This window comes from Podarcis muralis, chromosome 9, assembly GCF_964188315.1.
Source record: "Podarcis muralis chromosome 9, rPodMur119.hap1.1, whole genome shotgun sequence".
Classification (NCBI taxonomy): domain Eukaryota; kingdom Metazoa; phylum Chordata; class Lepidosauria; order Squamata; family Lacertidae; genus Podarcis; species Podarcis muralis.
In genome coordinates, this window is record NC_135663.1 from 11,230,608 (window position 1) to 11,253,963 (window position 23,356).

Genomic DNA, 23,356 nt, shown 5'->3' on the forward strand with positions numbered 1-23,356 from the left:
TTCCACCACAGAAAAGATGTGAATGTCTACATCAGGAACAAGGTGAAGGGGAAAGAAAGATGGACATTGTGATCTGCTGTGCCAGGGAATCCTGCCACCTGAGGCAACCTCTTCACCTTGCCCCATAGGTGGGCCAGACCATCCATTCTGATGGTATTTCCGAGTAATCATTGAACTGTACAGTTGGAAGGGGCCATGAGGGTCATCTAGTTCAGCCACCTGCGATGCAGGAATCTTTTGCCCTATGTGGTGCTCGAACCTACATTTAAGAGCTGCACGCTTTACCGACTGAGGAGACTAGACGATGTTGCATTGCTGCTCTCCCCACCTCCTCACCTTGTCAATTTCCTTCTCCAGAAAAGTCAAGACCAGCTTTAATGGTGCTTCTTCTTCTTCTTCTTCTTCTTTGGCGATCACCTGTAGCTGAGTAAGACTGCCTTCCATAAACATGGTTTTAACAATGAGTCCATAAGTGACTGTGGAGGCCAGTTCTGGATCCACACGTCCTTCCACAGTGGGGACATTGGTTTCCGGACAGGAATAGGGCACGTTGCTCCCTTTCGTCCTGAGTTTGAGCGTCTTCAAAGTCCATGACACTGGCTTGCAGGCCAGTGTATCCCAGTTGTCGGTGTTTATACTACATTTTTTTTAGATTTGCCTTGAGAGAGTCTTTAAACCTCTGTTATTGACCACCAGCATTACGCTTTCCATTTTTAAGTTTGGAATAGAGTAGTTGTATTGGAAGACGATAAATAGGCATCCACACAACATGACCAGTCCAACCAAGTTGATGTTGAAGAATCATTGCTTCAACACTGGTGATCTTTGCTTCTTCCAGTACACTGGCATTAGTTCGCCTCTCTTCCCAAGTGATGCAGATAAATGAACACAGGGCATCGCCACCAACTATTTGGTGCATTATTATTGCTCTGTGCCCTGGCGCATTTTGGTTATTGCTTTGAACTAAGCTGGGTGGCGCTGTGGGTTAAACCACAGAGCCTAGGACTTGCTGATCATATGGTCGGCGGTTTGAATCCCTGCGACGGGGTGAACTCCCGTTGCTCGGTCCCTGCTCCTGCCAACCTAGCAGTTCGAAAGCACGTCAAAGTGCAAGTAGATAAATAGGTACCACTCCGGCGGGAAGGTAAAATGGCGTTTCCGTGCGCTGCTCTGGTTCGCCAGAAGCGGCTTAGTCATGCTGGCCACATGACCCGGAAGCTGTACGCTTGCTCCCTCGGCCAATAAAGCGAGATGAGCGCCGCAACCCCAGAGTCGGCCACAACTGGACCTAATGGTCAGGGGCCCCTTTACCTTTTAAGCTCCTTTATATCTCTCTGTCTTTTGTAATTGGTGTCTTTACATGTTTGTAAGCCACCTTGAATCCCCACTTGAGGAGAAAGGTGGGGATATAAATGTATTGAATAAGACTAGGAACTTTAATCCCTTCGTCTTAGGGGCGGAACCTTCTTTGCCTGGCTTCGCGAGGCAACCGGGGACGGTTTTCCGTTGCACATTTCGGATTCCTCCCTCCCGCCGGCAAGATGGCGGCGCCCGTGTTGAGATGCTGCTGGAGGACAGGTGAGAGCTGAGAAGTGGGGCGGCTGCTTTCTGTGCCCCCCCAGCCCCTCCTCGAAATATTTTTGGGCTGAGGGTCTCTTTTCCCGAGAGCCGGCTCCCATTGAGGTCGGTGCATGCGGGTTTTAGGTGAGAGGGGCGTCCCCGCTTCCCCGGTCCTGGAAAACGTGCTTTGTTTTTGGGTTTGTTTGGGGGTTTTTTTGTGTGTGCTCGGTCTCCCTTTTGCGAGGTTTTAAGACAGAAGGCGCCGTAGTTAGCAGGGTCTTCTGCTCCTCCACTTGTAAGCAAAACCCCAGAGAACTCAAATGGGACTTATTTCTAAGTAGACGTATATAATAGGATTGCACTGCCAGGGCTGCTAGAAAAGGCGGCAGAGAAGCAAATATTTCCAGCAATAAGGGCTTGGATTGCATTTATTTACAAATAAGCTGTAAACAGATAAGAGCATTGGCAGGATTATTGAAACAACCTGCAGTTTTATAAGAGTATACAGTATATTTAAAGCAGATGAACAAATGAGCAAATTAAGTTAATCGGGATACGCAGAAAATATTAAAAAAAAAAAATTTAAGGAACTTCAGAAAGAGGGGGAAGGAAGTCGAGTTTTGAAATGTTGAAATGATTGTAGAATTATTGAAATGTATAAAATTGAAAATCATTAAAAATTAAATACATTTATTTTACTTGATCAGATTTATACACCGCTTGATTGACAAACAAACAAACCTCGAAGTAGTTTACAATAAGAGAAAACAGTGAAACGAAAGAAAGGTTTGCCACCCTGCTTTAAAACATGCAAAAGTTTATGAAAGGCTTGTAGGGAAAGACGTGTGTGAGGATCAATATAGTAATGGAATTTTCATTTAATTTCATTCATTAAATTTGCATACTGCCGCTCAACCGGAGATCACAAGGTGGTTCACAACATAAAAATACGTAATGAGATGCTCTTTGTTTTGCTGGGATTTTTCTTCTTCTTCCAGAGCCAGATTTTGGTTTCTTTTCCTTAAATTAACGGAATGTACTATTAATGTTCTGTAGTTTGTTCTTGAGAACCCTGTGGCGGCATTATACCATATGGGTGGTAGTGTTAAGTGCTGCACACTGTGTTTAGTCACTTATCTAAAAGGACTAAAGTTGGTGAACCAATCATGATTTTTAGGTGTGGTGGCCCATAACTCCCATTGAACTTGAAAGGGTCCCACACAGGAACTTGGACTGATAAGTTTCATTAAAATACAAACATGAGTTAGAAGGGTGCATGAGTTAAATACCACATTTTACATGCCATATTCCTAATAGGTGTACTCAGTGTAACCACCCCTCAGGTAGTTGTGTTGAGCTCCCTAGCACTAGAGTTACTTCTTTAACCTGGAAAACATCCCATATCATAGCACATTTTTGCTTACTGATGGACCAATTCATTCTATCTAAGCAGCCAAATGGATTTTGATGACTGGAGTAAAAACAGTTATTCTCTCCAAAGATTCTAACTCTCTGTCTGGCAGCAGACTGAATGCTCCTCTACACAAAAGTTCCTTTCAGAAAGAAGACTAGGGAAGAATGTGTTCTAACTTAGCCTCAAACATGACATTTCGTTTTCTGTGTGGAGGCATGTTTTAATGGATGAACGTTCAGATATGTGAGCACCCATCTGCAGTCAGGAGCAGTGAAGACCAGAGAAATAAGTGAGAACTGTACCAGAAATCTCTCTAGTTCGAAGCACATAGACCATTGATTTCAACAAATTTTACTTCCAAGTAAGGCTGTGTACATATTACCAGCTTAAAATGCAGTTAAAGGTAAAGGGACCCCTGACCGTTAGGTCCAGTCGTGGCCGACTCTGGGGTTGCGGTGCTCGTCTTGCTTTATTGGCTGTGGGAGCCGGTGTACAGCTTCTGGGTCATGTGTTCAGCATGACTAAGCTGCTTCTGGCGAACCAGAGCAGCGCACGGAGACGCCGTTTACCTTCCTCCTGGACTGGTACCTATTTAGCTACTTCCATTTCGACATGCTTTCGAACTGCTAGGTTGGCAGGAGCAGGGACTGAGCAACGGGAGCTCACCCCGTCGCAGGGATTCGAACCGCCGACCTTCTGATCGGCAAGTCCTAGGCTCTGTGGTTTAACCCACAGCGCCACCCGCGTCCCAAAATGCAGTTAAGTTGTTCTTTTTCTTAGTTTACTTCAAAGCTCATCAAAATGCAGCATATAGTAAGAAATGACTGGATAGATGCAGTATAAATATAAATTCTGACTAATGTGTATGCACTCCTTCCCAAACTAGTGGTGGAGAGAAGTACGTAGGCAGCTCAAGTGTGCTCGGTCTTGAACCTTACATAGGCCTTTTGGTGTCACATTTAATCTATACTGTACTTTTGTTTGGAACTGTTTTATTTGTTGTTATAATTGTGTAATTATATTGTTATAACCTGCAGTGGGACCTTATGGTGGAAGGAGAGTAAGAAATCATATATCCTTGGAATCACTAAATGCAAAGGCCTATTAATGCCAGTTCTGTCACATAACTTCATTTGTAGCTTTTCTGATTCCTGGCTCTCATTAGCATGGTTTTTCTCTACCCCCCCCCCCCCCCCGGTCTTTAAACAGTTTCAGCTCAATGCCCTGGCCGTATTTCCCCCAGAATTGGTCAGCATTCTGCAGTGCTTCCCAGTTTTGCCAGTTTGCTGATTTCCAATAGACGCTATGCTGCAAAGTAAGTAAATAACTTTTATTTCTTTTAAACTTACTAATAAAAGACACTTGAAATCAAAGTATAAATAGCAACATTGAATGGGTTCAGGCAAGCATGTCGCTGGTAGCTGAGTTCAGAAAGGCAACTTGTTTCTGGGGCAGGACTCGGTCCCCAAGATCTCCCCATACTTTTTTTAAAATTGTTTTCATATCTGTTTTTTTTAATTGTTGTTTTGTTTGTATTGTAGTTAGGGTCCTTATTACATTGCAGAGCACGGTAGGATATAGATTTTCTTCTCAATGAAATAAGAGAATGATGTGACACATTTGCGGGTCCCAATCCGCTAGCTGAAGATTAGTGCTAGACCAGGGGTCAGCATCCTTTTTCAGCCGTGGGCTGGTCCACCGTCCCTCAGACCATGTGGTGGGCCAGACTATATTTTGAAAAAATAAAAGGAACAAATTCCTATGCCCCACAAATAACCCAGAGATGCATTTTAAATAAAAGGACACATTCTACTCATGTAAAAACACACTGATTCCCGGACCATCTGCGGCCCAGATTGAGAAAGCGATTGGGCCGCATCCGGCCCCCGGGCCTTAGGTTGCCTACCCCTGTGCTAGACAATTGGTTTTATTTCCAGGTGTAAAATGAACCTGTACCTATTATCTTGGGGAAAGTTTTTTTAAAAAAAATATCCAAGGGGGAGAGAAAGAAGTTAGTTCAAAACCTGGTAGGCAGTTTTCTAAAACAAAGCAGCCTCCATGGGCACCTTGAAATGTTTTGCCACAGATTGAGGCAGCTCTCCTGTTTTAGTTCCAACTTCCAGCCATCAGAAACATGTGTTTTTATAGTAAGAGTATTGAGCTGGGCTGTTTTATTTATCACTTCCATTTCCTTAAAGAAAAGAGAAAAAACCCAGAAGGGACGCCAAAAAGAAGGCCGCAGAATCAGAGCCCAAGAAAAAAAAGAACCCTTACACCTTTCCCTTGCCAAGTGAGCCAAAGGACGATGTTTATTTGACGTGGTGCTATCAAAGGCCAGTTTATGAGGCAGAAGTGGCTTTAGAGATGCTGAAGACGTTTCAGCAACTGGACTTCACTTCCCCCAAGCAGCACGTTTACATCGATATGACCCTGGACATGGCAATGGAGAAGAAGGTATGCTGGAAAAGGCCCATAGTTTGCAAGTATTGGTGGCCACTTTCCTTTATAACTGAAATTATTTCTGGGACTTTGAAAGTTAGTTTGTTCTTTAAAACATTCAGCACAATTTTTCAGAGGTTGCTCATTCAGATATGATGCCTGAAGAAGGGCTCCCAAAACGTTTAGCTGAAATATCTTCACTTGTATTTTAGAAGCTTGCACTGAATTGCGAGTTCTCTGCCCTCTCTCTGCCCTGGGCCTTCATTCCACTGGGGAGACCTTTCTCTAAATTTGTGTCAATGCAATTATCGATGCAAAAATGCTAACGGAAGGAGAAGCAAAGACGAGGTGGAAGCCTCTAGTCATCCAGGATATTTTCTGCAACACACCGCAGAATGTTTGGCTTGTGGTGATGATCTTTGAAGAAGATTATAGGGATATTTTCAGGGGCTTCCTTCGGCTCATAGAAGCTAGTTGAACAGTTATTTGGACCTTGACTATCATGCATTTTGTGTATATTTTAAATAGTTTAAAAAAATCTTAATGTGGTTTCTGTGCACGTGAAAAGAAATACAGAGCACATAGCTAAATTTTGACCAACTTGCCTTTGTCAATTAAGTAAATTTCTTTTGCTGAATTCAATAATGTGAGGCTTTTCAATTTTGCTTGTTTGCTTTGGCACCTTTCAGAAACCTTTGGAACCATTCGTTGGTACGGTTCGTCTGCCTCACCTTTTCACAGATGACATCCATAAGGTCGTAGTATTCACAGCGGTGAGTTACAGCATGTTGCTGCAATGCCTCCTTGAGCCTGTATGTATAGGTTAGTCAGGCAAGTGTTTTGAGGCAGTGGCCTCGATGCCACTCTTGAAGAATCTAGCAGATATCTCACCCTTTTTGGATATATACGGAAGGTTTTCTAAATGTATATTTTATTCTCCGTGGTGTGCGTTTGGTACAGTGTGTTCTAGATTATGATGTTCCTGAGAGCACTTGAGCCGGAGTTTGATCTTGGAATGGGTGAAGTGATATCAGAGAATGTTCAAAGTACTTCACATCCATAACCCCTTAAAGGTAAAGGGACCCCTGACCATTAGGTCCAGTCGTGACCGACTCTGGGGTTGCAACGCTCATCTCGCTTTATTGGCTGAGGGAGCCTGCGTACAGCTTCCGGGTCATGTGGCCAGCATGACTAAGCCGCTTCTGGCGAACCAGAGCAGCGCATGGAAACGCCGTTAACCTTCCCGCCGAAGCGGTACCTATTTATCTACTTGCACTTTGACATGCTTTTGAACTGCTAGGTTGGCAGGAGCAGGGACCGAGCAACAGGAGCTCACCCTGTTGTGGGGATTCAAACCGCTGACCTTCTGATCAGCAAGTCCTAGGCTCTGTGGTTTAACCCACAGCGCCACCCGCGTCCCATCCATACCCCTTACAACGGTCCTATTAAGTGGGGCTGGGCAGAAGGAAAACCACAGCCTGCTGGTGGACCTGTCAAATAGCCTGCAGATCATTCTGGTTCTGTTGGGTGCTGTGATTCCTGCAAAATATGATCGATTAACTTGGCCTTTGTCTTGACATCCAAGGCACTTTTTAAAGCATTAATGCATTCTCAAGATTTCTAACTGGTTAGCTGATACCTCAAGAGATCATGGCTGTCCCCATTGTGCCCATCCAACTTCTGGTGCACTCATTGGGGTCGCCCAGTCAAAACACACCTATAACTTGGCCAGAGGGGAGGGGGTCTGCATTTCCTACCTAGCAGCACCTTCGCCAGCCTAAGAAAGCCTTGAAGAAACACCAGCTGTATTGGAAAATATCTAGTGCTCCTATTGTCTACATTCTGAACTTTCGTTTCCTTACAGGATGCAGAGCAAGCTGCCCTAGCAAGAGAAAATGGAGCTACATTTGCAGGAGGGACTGAATTAATCAAGCCGGTAATTAACAGATGACGTTAATTAAGTACTGTGAGAAGACCTAAAGAAGAAGTTCTTTTAATCTTTCTCACTTTTGATCATTTGTGTCTTGTCTTGCGGGAGAGTACTAGCACTGGGGAAACCCATTCAGATGGGCAGAGGATAAGTAAAATTATTATTATTATTATTATTATTATTATTATTATTATTATTATTATTATTACAAGCAGCCTGGTTGCAGCCCTCCAAAAGAGTCCACTGCCAGAACCTACTGAGATACATGTATTATGTTACTTCCTGCTCCTTTTTGGGGGATCACATTTCCCCCCAGTATAGCAACTCTTATCATTGTTTGTGGTGCCACTCAAGGCTGCTTGAATTCTGGAGCTACTAGGAAGGCAAACAGGATCCCACAACTTCAGAAGGTTAGAATCTAAAGTATATTTCCAGATTCCTTATAAGTGCAGAGATATAGTGGCATCAGGGGTCTCCTGAAGTTGTTGCAGAGCAGAAGATATATTTGTAATTTTCTAATTATTGGCTCAAATTGATGCATGTATGTCAGGACGGGTTACCCAAGATTTGCCCAGACACCGAGGTCCACCTCCAAGGGCCTTTTGGTGGTTCCCGCATTCTGAGGAGTGAAGTTAAAGGCAACCAGGCAGAGGACATACGCAGCAATGGCACCCACCCTGTGGAACGCCCTCCCAGCAGATATCAAAGAGATAAATACAGTTCGTCGTGCATCGCAAGACGAAAAAACCGCAAGACGAAATTAATTCGTTCCGCAAGTCTCTTCGTCTTGCGGTTTTTTCGTCTTGCGATGCACGGTTTCCCATAGGAATGCATTGAAAATCAATTAATGCGTTCCTAGGGAAACCGCCTTCAGGTGTTCCCGCCCCCCCCGCCCCGCTTCGGGGCAGCGTTCCGAAGCGGGGCGGCTGGGGCAGGTGTTCCCGCCCCCCCGCCCCGCTTCGGGGCAGCGTTCCGAAGCCGGGCGGCTGGGGCAGGTGTTCCCGCCCCCCCCGCCCCGCTTCGGAGCAGCGTTCCGAAGCCGGGCGGTGGGGGCAGGTGTTCCCTCCCCCCCGCCCGGCTTCGGAGCACCGGGAGAAGCGATCTCCCCGCAGCCCCTTGCTTCAAAAGAGGTCCGGGGGCAGCGGGAAGCGCTTCCCGCTGTCCCCGGACCTGGGGCAGCGGGGAGAAGATTGCTTCTCCCCGCCGCCCCTTGCTTCAAAAGAGAAGACCCGCTGTCCCCTGGGCAAGCTTCGTTTTGCGAAGCAAGCCCATAGGGAAATTCGTCTTGCGAGGCAACTCGAAAACGAAAAAACCTTTCGTTTTGCGAGTTTTTCGTCTCGCGAGGCGTTCGTCTTGCGGGGTACCACTGTAACTATACAACCTTTAGAAGATATCTTTTAGAAGCCCTGTATTAGGAAGTTGTTAATGCTTGACGTTTGTTTACCATGTTTTTATATGTTCTGGAAACCACCCAGAGTGGCTAGGGAAACCCCAGGCCAATGGGCAGAGTATTAATCATAAAATAATAATAATAAAATAATTATTAAACTGTGTTCTCAGCTGAATAGTTGCATCTTTCTGTTTCAGAGTTTAGATTAGAACAAACAATTCAGCTTTTTGATTTCTTGGTTGGATGTTTTTCCATAATGAGGATGCCTCCTGCGAACCAAAAAAATAGAATTTAAAATATTTATATATACAAATTGCTTTAGCCTCTTTGGCTCATGCCAGAGTAGGACCTTGACATGCTACGATATTGTTATGTCTTGAAAATTGTTTAGCCAATTGTGCTGCACTTTGCACATGGAGAAACTTGCTGTGTTTGGATTTCAGCAAACGCTGTCCCTGGTTGTAGTGGGAATGTACTGTAATATTCCCTACAAGCTACACATTATGAGACAGAAAATAGAGGCCGTTCCACTTCACTTTTTTTTTTGTCCTAGAACTGAGAGTGCACAAAGTAAATATTTGCCTCAGCTGCAAAACGATCATGAACAACGTGGTCATTTATGCAGAAGCAAAGAAAAAGCAGCCCTCCTGCTTTCAATGAAAATAAATGCCCTTCTTTTTGTACTAGCATTGTCTAAGTATTATTGAAGCTTATATGTTACATTGCCATCTTGGCAAATCATTAAATATTTGTCTCCAACACGGGTTTGTTGCGTGTCTGATTAAGTAGACCAAACCCTTACTACTTTATGTGTAAGAAACACGTTCTTGCTGCTGTTTGTAGCCATTGAAAAAGTTATCGTCAGCTTCTGAATGTTATGACTTCTGGCCTTGATGCTAAGCTTTGAACTTTAAGCGATATATTTGCATCATTGCTTTCATGGGAAGGGTAAGTGAATCCCCACTGGGAGACCGTCTCATGAAGGACATTGATATAGGAGCAGCGAAAAACAAGGAAAGAAACGTAGGTCCATCTGAGAAACAGCAGCTAAACAGAACTAGCATGGGAAAGGGCTGTTGTGCATGGCCTGGTGCTATCATTATCCTGTTTTAAAGAGGATGCAGCTCCCACATTTTTGTCCTTGTTACGTTTGCAAGGATGGGAAGCTTGTGGCCCATCCCACGTTGCTAGACCACAGCTCCCATCATCCCTGACTATTGCCCATGTTGGCTGGGGCTGGTGGAAGTTGAAATCCCCTGGAGGACCACAGGTTCATCTCTTCTCTCCCCCCCCCCCCCCCGCTCTTCTTAGGCCTAGCAAGGAAGTAAGGAGGCAAACTGGGTGTTCGTTTTTTTATTACAGTGGTACCTCAGGTTAAGTACTTAATTCATTCTGGAGGTCCGTTCTTAACCTGAAACTGTTCTTAACCTGAAGCACCACTTTAGCGAATAGGGCTTCCCGCTGCTGCTGCACCGCCGGAGCACGATTTCTGTTCTCATCCTGAAGCAAAGTTCTTAACCCGAGGTAATATTTCTGGGTTAGTGGAGTCTGTAACCTGAAGGAATGTAACCCGAGGTACCACTGCATTTACTTTTGCTAGACTTAATTTCTAAAAGGGACATAAGCACAAATCATAATAATCTTTTCTTCTTCCCCGCCAGATTTTGGATGGTGAAATCAAGGCAGATTTTTATGTTGGTGTGCCGACGATGTCATCCAAGATTACTCCTCTAAGGGGGATGCTGAAGCAAAGGTTCCCAAAGACCAGAAATGGTGAGGGTCAAAATTTTAGTGAGCATGCTGTGTCTCCTTAAGAATGTAAAGCTACAACACTGTAGACACTTGCGTGTGTGTAACCTTCCTGGATCTCTTCCTTTCCAGTAATTATGTCTGGGGTTTTTCTGTAGGAAGCATTTTCAACATTCAACACACCCCGTAAAGCAGGCGTGAAATCAGCTGCAGACACACCTGATGATGTTCCACGAGCCGCATCGATAGGCTGATTTATTAGGCTGTCTGTCAGCATGCTTTTTATTATGTTCTTATCATTGATGTTCTGTTTTTTATTTTTTTATTATGTAAATTTTTTATTAGTCTTTTAACATATCATTTTCAACAGTAATTAAACATACTTTTACATCTTATTCAATTTTTTTGGACTTCCATCAGTCCTGTCTGAAAATTTTCCAATCTAATCTCTTAGTATGCATTTCTTATTTTCCCTATTACACTTCAAACTCATAACCAATATCTCTATCTTTTTCTGCTTTGTAACACTTCGTATATTTCTCCTTACAAAACTTCTTGTGGTCCTACTAGCGTAATTTGTTGATTACAGTTGCTCTTCAAATAATTAATATACTTCTTCCAATCTTCTGTAAATCTCTGGTCCCGCAGGTTTCGAATCCTTCCTGCCATTTTGTCCAATTCTGCATAGTCCATTAATTTCGTCTGCCATTCTTCTTTCGTCGGAATTTCTTCTTGTTTCCATTTCTGGGCTAACAATACTCTTGCCGCAGTTGTTGCATATAAAAACAATTTAACATCTTGCCTATTAATGTCCTGACCTATAATACCAAGAAAAATGCTTCTGGTTTAAAAAAATATGTATATTTCAACACCTTTTTCATCTCGTTATATATCATTTCCCAGAAGCTCTTCACTTTTTTACATTCCCATCACATATGATAAAATGTTCCTTCTTTTTCTTTACATATCATTGATGTTCTGTAATGTGTTTTTAAGGTTGTACACAGCCCTGGGATTTTTTGATAAAGGGCATAATACAAATTGTAACAGCGACAACAATTGGATATGCAGTTGTTGCACAGGAGGCAGGCCAGGGGCAGGGAATCTGTGGCCCTCCAGAACTGCAACTCCCACCACCCCTACCCGTGGGAGTTGTAGTTCAGCAAGATCTGGAAGGCCTAAAGGTATCGGCCTCCATTTGTTAAGCCTTTGAGGAGTCACGGGACTCTTCCTGCAAAAGGCTTAACACCGGGGACGTGGCGGGAACGGGGAATTTCCACTGCACTTGTGTGGAAGATTCTCTGTGATTTAGTTGAATGCAACCCTAAGCCTTAATGGTGATTAGCTGCTGCAGCGTAAGGGTGCTGAGAGAATCCTGCAGAGCAAGGAGTGGTTGTAAAAGAGATCAAGGGGGCAGGATACCCCTTCTTCCTCAGTGGAGCCCTTGTCCTCTAGGGCAGTGTTTCCCAACCTTGGGCCTCCAGCTGTTTTTGAACTACAATTCCCATCATCCCTGACCACTGGTCTTGCTAGCTAGGGATGATGGGAGTTGTAGTCCAAAAACAGCTGGAGGCCCAAGGTTGGGAAACACTGCTCTAGGGATCAGGCAAGAAGAAGTGGAGGTCAGCTGTTGGGCTGCATTGCAAGATTTTGCAGATTGTAAACATGAATGCCAGTTACTCCCCCCGTTACCTAGATTGGGAACCTGCTCAACTTGCAAATGTTGGCCATAGCAAGGCTTTGCCGTGCAGACAGGATTCCTCACATTCTTTTAGCACCAGGGAATGATACTCTAAGGGACATGGGTGGCGCTGTGGGTTAAACCACAGAGCCTAGGGCTTGCCGATCAGAAGGTCGGCGGTTCGAATCCCCGCGAAGGGGTGAGCTCCCGTTGCTCGGTCCCTGCTCCTGCCAACCTAGCAGTTCGAAAGCACGTCAGAGTGCAAGTAGATAAATAGGTACCACTCCGGCGGGAAGGTAAACGGCGTTTCCGTGTGCTGCTCTGGTTCGCCAGAAGCGGCTTAGTCATGCTGGCCACATGACCTGGAAGCTGTACGCCGGCTCCCTTGGCCAGTAAGGCGAGATGAGCGCCGCAACCCCAGAGTCGGCCACGACTAGACCTAATGGTCAGGGGTCCTTTTACCTTTACTAATGATACTCTGCACACAGGTCCCCACTGTGGTGTGTGACGCGCTTCTCGGCCTCACCAAAGAACGCCTGTTGACACACAGCTCTGTTTGTCCTGCAGCATTTTGTCTTGACACCTCCCTCCCCCTCTTTCCCCACTTTGAACCAGGTTCTCTCAGTTACGACATTCTCCAGATGCTCCAGTTCTTTAAAGTGTGCCACGAATACGAAGTAGAGAACGGTAACCTCATCCACACTCCCATCGGAATGGTAAGTTTCACAAGGGATTTTGGCAGCCTGTCCGGCCGAATTCGAGCCGTTGTTAATCATTTACCGAAAGTACGCACAGGTACACAGCTTTCGTTCTTCGTTGCTCCGTTGCTTTTCAGGAACACTTAGAAATGGGTCATCCCACAGGACAGTCAGTTAGGGGGAAAAGTCTGCAAATCATTACCCTCTGCTAACGTAAGAGGTTTCCTTTCTGAATACACCAGAAAGAAAGGTTTACATCACGTTGGCAAGGAGCAGCCCCTTAATAATATACATTAGTAGCTTGCCCTATCCTAAAAGCCCAGGGTGGGTAGCAAACTGTATACTGAATAGGTCAGTATTTCTCAGATTATGGGATAGTCCCCTGGGCAGCGGGGGGGGGGGGGGTGACTCAGTTATCTGAGTGGCTTTGCCTCTGTAAAACATACTGTACAAAATAGCATTGAAATGCAGTGTCGAGGTGACATTCAGCAACTGCCAGTTGTAATACCTGGCAGAAAACCATGTGCTCTAAAAATCGGATTGTCACGTAGTTAAAGAAATCTTAGTGACTTTAATCATGTGCCTTTTAATTTAATAAAGCTACACATGAATAAACATACTTCGTTTGACAGTGTAGCGGTGCTTTGTGGCCCGTCAGCTTAGAAGAGGCACTTCCACTCACATGAAGACAGAGTCAGCTGCTAGCGTTTCTAAAATACGTTCTGTATATTAAAAACTATTTTGTGTTCAGATCTGCTTGGCCACCTGTGGAGCTGGTGAATGCCAGAAATATATAGTCATACCTCATGTTGTGTCCGCTTCAGGTTACGTGTTTTCGTGTTGTGTCCTGCGGCAACCCGGAAGTACCGGAAACGGTTACTTCCGGGTTCTGCTGCTTGCACATGCGCAGAAGTGCTAAATCACGCTGTGCTCATGCGCAGTCACAGTGCTTAGGCTTGCGTTAGTTCTATGTTGCGGACGGGCCTCCGGAACAGATCCTGTCCGTAACATGAGGTTCCACTGTAGTTGGAACTATATGTGAAAGTCTTCAGAGTTTCCAAGACGAGATTGTCAGTGTGGCCACGTATGTGAGTCTGAAATGAGGGAAGAGAGAGAGCTGTTCTCCCTATTTGCTGCTTCTCAGTGGCCTAGGGCACAGGGGAACTCTCCTATGTGCCTACCAGAAAGCATATTTTTTGTAGAAATATTTATTTAGTAGCTGGGCTAGGATGATGTACCTCCCATTTAATCCCTAAAGGCACTCCACTGTCAGAGGCTTTGAATACCAGTTGCTGTGAATCACCAGTGGGAAAAGGCTCCTGCTTTCAGGTTTCCCATAGGCATCAAATTGGCCACTGTGTGAATGGGATGCTGGACTAGGTAGGCCTTTTCCCAATCCAGCAGAGCTCCTCTTATGCTGCTGGTCTCCCATCACTCTTCCTCTACATCAGTGTTTCCCAAACTTGGGTCTCCAGCTGTTTTTGGACTACGGTTCCCATCATCCCTGACCACTGGTCCTGCTAGCTAGGGATGATGGGAGTTGTAGTCCAAAAAAACAGCTGTGGATACCCAAATTTGGGAAGCCCTGCTCTACATTGGGAAAGTCTTCTGTACTAAATCAGCCTTACAGCCTGTGGCCTTTTCAAGTGTTTTTGTGTGGGAGAGAGGTATTGCTTGCGTTTCCTAAGTGTGTTGTGGGTTTTTGTGTTTTCCATGTTGCAAACCGCCCTGCAAAGTCTCCCAGGGCCAATTCAGACTGCCAGCCTCACCCTCTTCCTGAACAATACTGCCCCAATATTTGTGTAGGATAGGTGTGGGGGACTGCAACCCTTGTCATCCCAGGCCATTGGCTACATGCTTGCTGGGGCTGATGGGAGATGTAGTTCATCAAAACCTGGAGGGCTGGTGGTTTCACCACCGCTGATGCCCAAAGTCAGCCCTCAGCCCTTTGTTGATGAGATGCTATGGAATGTTCACAAACAGTTTTGCTTGCAGATGAGAATTTTACAACCCGTGGCTGATCTTTGTGCAGTATGTATTTTTCTCTCAATCCGTATTTTAACTAAGACTGATAGATTGATTTACTTAGGACCACAGCTTCTGTCTGACCAGTTTCCTTCCTCTCCTCCCCTTTACTCCCAAGGAGATGATGTTTCCCCTAGGCTCCCAGGCAGCTTGCTGCATATTAAACCTTACAGATTTGATTTTATCTGAGGACTTACATATTGAGAGGCAATCCCATAGCAGGCAGCCTAAGCAGCGGGTATATACACCTATATATTTACAGTGGTTGAGTTGGAGTACAAATATTTCTCTTTTTTTCACAGCAGAATATCTTTAAGCTAATGACGCTAATGGCATTTATGGCACTTTGCATCTTTAATAGAGAGGAAAATGTCCCCCCCCCTTTTTTATTAAAAAAAAAAAAGCCCAGAACTCTGATTAAATATTTACCCCAGCCGCTGCAGTTTTTATTAATCCAGGAGCGTTTAATGTTTTCTGCTTCATTAATTTTGCATTAACTTCTTTCAGCTGGATATGCCTAATGATCAGATCGTTGCCAATCTGGATGCGGTTATTAAAGATGTTTGTAAATACAAACCTTTGAGCTACGGTAAGCTGCTCTTCTCTTTTAGTCCCTTAATTGACACTAAAAGCTAATTATATTACACAGATGAATAAAGGGAGCACCTTTCTACCACCGAAGTGGGGAAATGACTTTATTATTATTATTTTTTAAAAACCCACACAGACAAGCCCAGCAATAAGGAACACTTAACAGGCAGTGCTGTGTCAAGAGGGATGTACTTAAAGGATATCATTAACAGTAGTAAGCTTGCTTCTTTCCTTTCAGAGGGAAGCTTTTGGAAGCTATTTTCTCATCCTCTTGGAATGGTGTGTGACGTTTTCCTGGCTCCAGCCTAATCCTGGAAGCTTTTGAAACATCAAGCACCATCTTTTTGCAGATACCTATGGAATCCCAGTGCAAATTTTGATATTGGTCTCTTTTTAAAAAAAGAACGAATTATTATCTGAAAAGTTTAAGGTGGGGTATGTCCCTAAATTTGCAAGTGCTGATATATATTCAGTCCCTGTATGGGACAGCTGCATATTTCTGCAATGATCCTCAGAGTCCCTTCCAACTCTTCTATGATTTAAGCAGTTTGGTTTTGCCTTAGGGAAGTCCTTTTAAAAATAGATGGTGTTGGGAGTTAAGGACATACACTTTAGGCTGGAATCCCCAGTTCCAACCTCAGCTTGGCTATGAATTTAGAGGGGGTGCCCTTGCACACACTTGCAATATGGGACTTTAAAGTCATTGTACTGGATGAAACGAGAAACATTTTATAAATGCTAATTGGACGGTTGTCATTCAGCCCTTGCACCCTCAACACTGCCTGTAATGACTAAAGCTGCAACCTCCACTTGCCTGCCTTAGCAAATATCTTCTCATTGGCCTCGTGTGAGAAAGCTGGGTGGTCCTGGACCCAGTAGCATCTCTAAAAATTTCAACCAGCGTAGCCTTTGGCCCAGTTCAGACGGAGCAACCAACCAGGAGGCATTGATCTGTCCAGGAATCCGCTAGAGCCTGGTCTCCCACCTTCCCCTTGCATTCAAAGGAAAGAGATTTAAAGCTTCTGTTCATGTTTTAGAAGAAGCCACAATTATTATTTTTTTGTTCATCTGAACTTGGCAAACAGTGGTTTGTTCAAACCATCGTGCATCAAGGAAGGATAGTTTGGTATCCTGGCCTGTTAAGAAACTGGTTTGAACAAACCATTATTTTTGCCGAGTTCAGACACGACAACAAACAGTTTATTCTAAAATACGAACAGTCATGTCTCCTCCTGCCGTGCACAGAGAGGAGAAGGAGGGTGCAAGTTCTAGGCTCTTGCACGTAACAAAATCCATGGTTGGGTGTGACGTTTATATGGAGCCGCTATACTCCATTGTCCTTGATATTTCTGCCTGCTGTTCCTTTGCTCTTCTCTAGCTAATACAGGATAGGCACCAAGAATAAAGATAACCCAGGCAGGGACTGGCAGCCATTCTGTTCTCTGCTTGTGTTAAGCCTTACACCTCCTTGAGTAGAAGTCACATAATAAACATTAACATGCAAGTGACGCTGTGGGTTAAATCACAGAGCCTAGGACTTGCCGATCAGAAGATCAGCGGTTCGAATCCCCGTAACGGAGTGAGCTCCCGTTGCTCGGTCCCTGCTCCTGCCAACCTAGCAGTTCCAAAGCACACCAGTGCAAGTAGATAAATAGGTACTGCTCCGGCGGGAAGGTAAATGGCGTTTCTGTGTGCTGTTCTGGTTCACCAGAAGCGGCTTGGTCATGCTGGCCACATGACCCGGAAGCTGTACACCGTCTCCTTCGGCCAATAAAGCGAGATGAGCGCCGCAACCCCAGAGTCGGCCACAACTGGACCTAATGGTCAGGGGTCACTTTACCTTTTAAAGAGTGCTCAGAGCACTCCATGCATGTTATCTCAGGGATATTTGCAATTGTTGGATCAATCCATCAACCTCTGATGGATGATTTAGAAGGATTGGGTCCGGCATCACTTTCACTGCCTGTGTGTGCCAGGATCTGTCCTCAGCAGAGTTGCATCTCAATTAATCTCCTTCCTTGGATGCGTCTTCCGGTTTGAAGGTACACACAGTAGGCGATAAACACGCATGGGCGCCATAAAGATTCAGCCAAGTGTAGAGGTTTACTTGACAGGCATTAAAGCATATTGGTAGCAAATATATACAGACATTCACCCCTGACGTGGTCAAAAGTCCAAGACACACTTTCTCTGCTTCTCTCACTGCAAGCAAGAGACTCACAACAAGTTACACAGAACTGTTGTTATCAGCGCTTCCTGTCACGCTGCACATTTCCAAAGAACAGTCCTCGCAGAAAAAGTCCTTGCATAGACAAAACAATCTCGGCCTTCTGCTGCTTCTTGAAACTTATCCTCTGTTCCTCTCTGTTTCTGGAACAAATGATTCTCTCTCACACACAGAGAGAATATCAAACAGCAATAACGTTGAAAGGCCGGTGTGAATTTCTCCCCCCATATTGCAGCTCAGGGGTAATAATAATAATAATAATAATAATAATAATAATAATAAAATTTATTATTTATACCCTGCCTCTGGGCGGCTTCCAACACAATATTAAAATAAAGTAACGCTTCCATAAACAGGGCTGCCTTCAGATGTCATCTAAAAGTCTGGTAGTTGTTGTATTCTTTGACATCTGGTGGGAGGGCATTCCACAGGGCGGGTGCCACCACCGAGAAGGCCCTCTGCCTGGTTCCCTGTAACTTGGCTTCTCTCAGTGAGGGAACCGCCAGAAGGCCCTCAGCGCTGGACCTTTTTCATCCTGAGGGCTACATTCAAGGTGCGCCAGACTTTCAAGGCTGCATGCCATTAACTTGGTGGAGGTGGAAGGTGGGGGGGGGGGAGGAGGAATAGAGAGATGCAAGAGGTTGCAGCCCTGAAAATAGCTGGTGTGGGGGGAGAAGCCTATCCACTCCCATCAGTCAGAGATCCTTGGTGTAACAGGGCCTTTTGGGGGGTGGGTGGGTATAATCCCATCCCCACCATTATTGTGGGTGCAACTCCCCATGCAAGTTAATGGTAAGCACAATCTCTCCATTAATTTGCATGGGGAGTGTGGAAGAGGCTTTCCTCCCAACCTGCTATGGGAAGGAAGTTGTGGGCTGGCAGGCCCCTTCGAAAGGCTTTTGTGGGCCTGATTTGGTTCTCATGTTCGCCCTGCCTCACAGGTTAACTACCCCTGTTTCAGATGGATAATTTGAGCAACTACTCTCCTTTTCAGACTGCAGAACACTGCGCCCCAACACAAGTGTGTTTTTAATCCATTTTCAGTGCCCCACAGAAATTGTGTCTCCTGCTGCTGCTTCCCTTTTTCTCTTGAGCTAAGCTTTGAAATTGTGGGACTTTCCAGCTCACACTCTTAAGCTGCTCCACAACACCAGCTCAACAATCAATGCCACTAGATACTGTAAATAACCGTGTTTACAAAAGTAATGCAGATTGCCACATTCACAATCCCAGCATGAAAGCAGGGCCTTCTCTTGTCACCAGATGTGGAGGTGAAAGAGCTCAGTCTATCAGATATCAATTCGGTTGACGGCAGCAAACTTTTATTTTTACACATTTCATTACAGCATTTAGGTCAAAGCTAAGTTTCTCAGCCCAAGCTGAGGTCCATTTTCCACAGGCAAGTTTAGTACAAGTTTCCATGACGTCCATTTTCCACAGGCAAGTTTAGTACATTCCTAAATCTCTCACACTGAAATTTAAGAGCCTTAAAAGTGCTTTACTTTTGGCTAGGCCTGGCCCTGTACTATTTTCTACAACACTTTTAATAACTTGAGGACAGTGTGATCAGTGTTCCAGATCTCGCAGTGCATGCTGTTTAGCTTGTCAGCAAGAGCAGCAAAGTGATAAGCTGGGTTTTTCCTCCCCCTTTTCTTTTTTTTTCTAGGCCCGTTTGTGACACACTTGAGCATTTGCAGTTCAACAAGCGAAAGCTTGGATTTAAAAGTCGAGCGCTTTCTCCCCAAAAGAACTGTGAAAGAGAAAGCAGAAGAGAAGGTGAAAGAGAAAGCGGAAGAGAAGGTGAAAGACGATGACAGCGATGATGACGAAGAAGAAAGGCAGAAGTCCAGCTAACTTGAGTGTTGCACAAATGTCTATCCTTCTCTCTGTACAAAACCCTTTTACAGAAGCAAATCTGTGACAGCGTCCTAATCTGTGTACAGGGGCCTTGCGGCAGTGCAAGACCTCCCAACTGTTCTCCTGTCAGGGCATAAGGAATTGGCAATAAGATGTATTTTAAAAGTTTTGTTGAGAGTCCAGCCCGATATTTGGGGAGCCAATTGTTTTATGAAAATGTCTTGCATAGCAGCACCTCTCTCAGTTCATATGAGCAGTTTTACTGCCCTATTGCCTTTGACTATAAATGAACAGTCATTGTTCAATTTGTATGTGTGTGTATGTCTTTGAAGGAAATTTACAGAAGCCGTTCTGGTTTCTGATTTGATCCCTGAATGTCCTGCTCTTCTTTAGGACATCCAAAAGTTAGAGGTTATGGAGTTATGTGACCCCCAAGCCAAGGAATGTAAAATCACTCCTTTCCCTTGTTACTCCAGTCATTTGTGTAATCAACATAAGAACTGATTGCATCATTCCAAATACATGTTTGTTTGTTTTTTAAAAAAACCCACTAGATTTTTCTGTCGTGACCTCATCAGTTGGTCTGTCTTTTCGTTTCTTAACTTAGCACATTGACACGTTGACCATGACAGATTTCATGCAAGTGTCTGTCTAAACGCCCTCATCCTGCATGAATTCCTAGGACAATGCTAGCTGCTAAGATCCAGTATGATCTTGAAGTCACTTGGAAACCTGAATTCAGATCCCACCCCAGGTTCACAAATTGGGTGTCATTGGACAAACCAGTTTCTCAATCTTGGTTCCTCTGCTTTGACATGTCTGGTTCTCTTAAATCCTTACAAGAACTGGTCCGAGAGGTAAAAAAAAAATCTCGTGCTGTCACGAAGCAGAGGAGCATATGAAGATCTGTGCTGGATCAGACCAAAGGCTTATCTGGTCTGGCTTCCTGTCCTCGCAGTGGCCAACCTGGACTCAAGGGCATCCTGATCAAATTTGCAGATGACACCAAACTGGGTGGGGTGGCTAACACCCCAGAGGACAGGATCACACTTCAAAACGACCTTGACAGATTAGAGAACTGGGCCAAAACAAACAAGATGAACTTTAACAGGGAGAAATGTAAAGTATTGCACTTGGGCAAAAAAAATGAGAGGCACAAATACAAGATGAGAGCAGTACATGTGAAAAGGATCTAGGAGTCTTGGTTGACCACAAACTTGACATGAGCCAACAGTGTGACGCGGCAGCTAAAAAAGCCAATGCAATTCTGGGCTGCATCAATAGGAGTATAGCATCTAGATCAAGGGAAGTAATAGTGCCACTGTATTCTGCTCTGGTCAGACCTCACCTGGAGTACTGTGTCCAGTTTTGGGCACCACAGTTCAAGAAGGACACTGACAAACTGGAACGTGTCCAGAGGAGGGCAACCAAAATGGTCAAAGGCCTGGAAACGATGCCTTATGAGGAACGGCTAAGGGAGCTGGGCATGTTTAGCCTGGAGAAGAGGAGGTTAAGGGGTGATATGATAGCCATGTTCAAATATATAAAAGGATGTCATATAGAGGAGGTAGAAAGGTTGTTTTCTGCTGCTTCAGAGAAGCGGACACGGAGCAATGGATCCAAACTACAGGAAAGAAGATTCCACCTAAACATTAGGAAGAACTTCCTGACAGTAAGAGCTGTTCGACAGTGGAATTTGCTGCCAAGGAGTGTGGTGGAGTCTCCTTCTTTGGAGGTCTTTAAGCAGAGGCTTGACAACCATATGTCAGGAGTGCTCTGATGGTGTTTCCTGCTTGGCAGGGGGTTGGACTCGATGGCCCTTGTGGTCTATTCCAACTCTATGATTCTATGATGTCTATGAAAGCCCATAAGCGGGACATAAGTCCTGTAGTTGGTTCAAATGCTTGGTACTTGGGTTGGTTAGCAATAAGAGCACAATTTAAAAACCAGCGATAAAAATGTGTAATGTTAAAGTAGAGGAGCAGATAAAAACAGCCACTCAAGAGCTGGAACAATACAGAATGAAGCATGAATTTGCAGCCATGGGCATAGCCAGCATGGGGGTGGGCATTGGAAGGACAGCTGCCCTCCCCCAAATCAAGTAAATAAAAATACTTAATTAACTGACTGTGTCAGATATAGCTCGGTTCTGCCCCACCCCCTAGCATAACTCCTACCCCCCATAGCATGTTGGCGATCAGCCTTCTTTATGGTCCAGCTCTCACTTCCATACATCACCACTGGGAAAACCATAGCTTTAACTATACATAGCTTTGTCAGCAAGGTGATGTATCTGTTTTTTAAGATGCTGTCTAGGTTTGTCATTGCTTGTAGCCAGTTTAAAAACACCTTGACTCGTCAAAGACCTGTCTACAAAAATGTTGGAAGTCTCTAGGGCAGGCATGTCCAAAGTCCATTTCAGGGGCCTAATCTGGCCTGCCGGTTGGTTTAATTCGGCCCCTGTGGCAGTTGGGTAAAATCTTAAAAAAACCCTGCAACATCAATCCTAAAGAAAGCTCAACTATTTCAACCCTAAAAAAAGCTCAACAACTTCAATCCTAAAAAAAGGTCACGGCCCTTCACTTTGTCAAATCTGGCCCTCTTTGAAAAAAGATTTGACACCTCTCTTTCTCTCTTTGGTGATCACTCATAGCTGAGTAAGATTGTCTTCCATGCTCTTGGGGCAAGAGGACAATAAGTTGTGAGAATCTCTAGGAAAGAGTTTATAGCCGCTGCCCCCATGCGCAATTAGTTGCCTAGACTTTTAGAAGAAGGAAAACTTAATTTCCTTTTTATTAGGAGCATGCCATCTTCGAAACAGAAAATTGCAGCAACCTATCAAAGTGACAGGGACAAGGTACACATTAACTGCTTCCAAAATATTTATATATTTCACAGGATGTATATGCAGTTTAATTGACCAAACCGATATGTAGTTTACATAAAATGAGAGAGACAATAAAAATATCAATAAAATCTGATGTTTTTTAAAAATGACCTCCCTCCATGCACCCCAGAAGCGGCTTAGTCATGCTGGTCACATGACCCGGAAGCTGTACGCTGGCTCCCTTGGCCAATAAAATGAGATGATCGCTGCAACCCCAGAGTTGGCCACGACTGGACCTAATGGTCAGGGGTCCCTTTACCTTTAGTCCATAATAGTAACAATAATAACAACAACAATAATAATAGGTATAAACCACACATCAGATTGGGTTGCTCCAGCCACTCTGGGCAGTTTTCAGCATACAGTCATACCTTGTGTTACATTTGCTTCATGTTGCGGCTTTTCAAGTTATGAATGCGGCAAACTCGGAAGTGTTTACTTCCGGGTTCGCCACATGTGCAGAAGTGATCTGCGCGCTTTGCACATGCGCAGAAGCACTCTATTGCACTTCGTGCATGTGCAGTAGTAGCGCTCTACTTAAACGGATTGAGTTCATGAGTAGAGCTACCACTGTATATAAAAAACATAATAAAACATTAAATAAAAAAAAACTGCAGATGTATTCTAAAGGTTGTATAGTTACTTATCTCCTGGGCTTGGTGGTCATATAACTCCATACCCTCCAACATTTCTCCAGTGAAAATAGGGACGTCCTAAGGAAGATCAGGACATTCAGGGATCAAATCAGAAACCAGGACGGCTTCTGTAAATCTGGGACCGTCCCTGGAAAATAGGAACCCTTGAAGGGTCTGGTTCTGCAATTGGATGCAATCCATTGAGTAGTCTTTGCTATGGAAGCAGCTCCAGTTTGCTGAGCAGTGCAACATGAACTGCTCTTCCACACTTGG

The 23,356-nt window shown here is 44.6% G+C and overlaps 1 protein-coding gene across 2 annotated transcripts; it reads left to right on the top strand.

The window, feature by feature from the left end:
• The first annotated feature begins 1,454 nt into the window (after positions 1-1,454).
• On the top strand, positions 1,455-19,866 carry MRPL1 (mitochondrial ribosomal protein L1). 2 transcript variants are annotated; one of them, XM_028744152.2, is made up of 9 exons: positions 1,455-1,578; positions 4,184-4,289; positions 5,173-5,428; positions 6,103-6,186; positions 7,278-7,349; positions 10,395-10,506; positions 12,779-12,879; positions 15,394-15,475; positions 19,371-19,866. In XM_028744152.2, the coding sequence occupies exons 1-9, from the start codon at positions 1,542-1,544 to the stop codon at positions 19,556-19,558; spliced, it is 1,038 nt and encodes a 345-aa protein (XP_028599985.2). In that variant the 5' UTR covers positions 1,455-1,541; the 3' UTR covers positions 19,559-19,866. The 2 variants fall into 2 exon arrangements, with proteins under 2 accessions (XP_028599985.2, XP_028599987.2); XM_028744154.2 differs by having other exon boundaries at positions 1,574-1,704.
• The last annotated feature ends 3,490 nt before the right edge of the window (positions 19,867-23,356 follow it).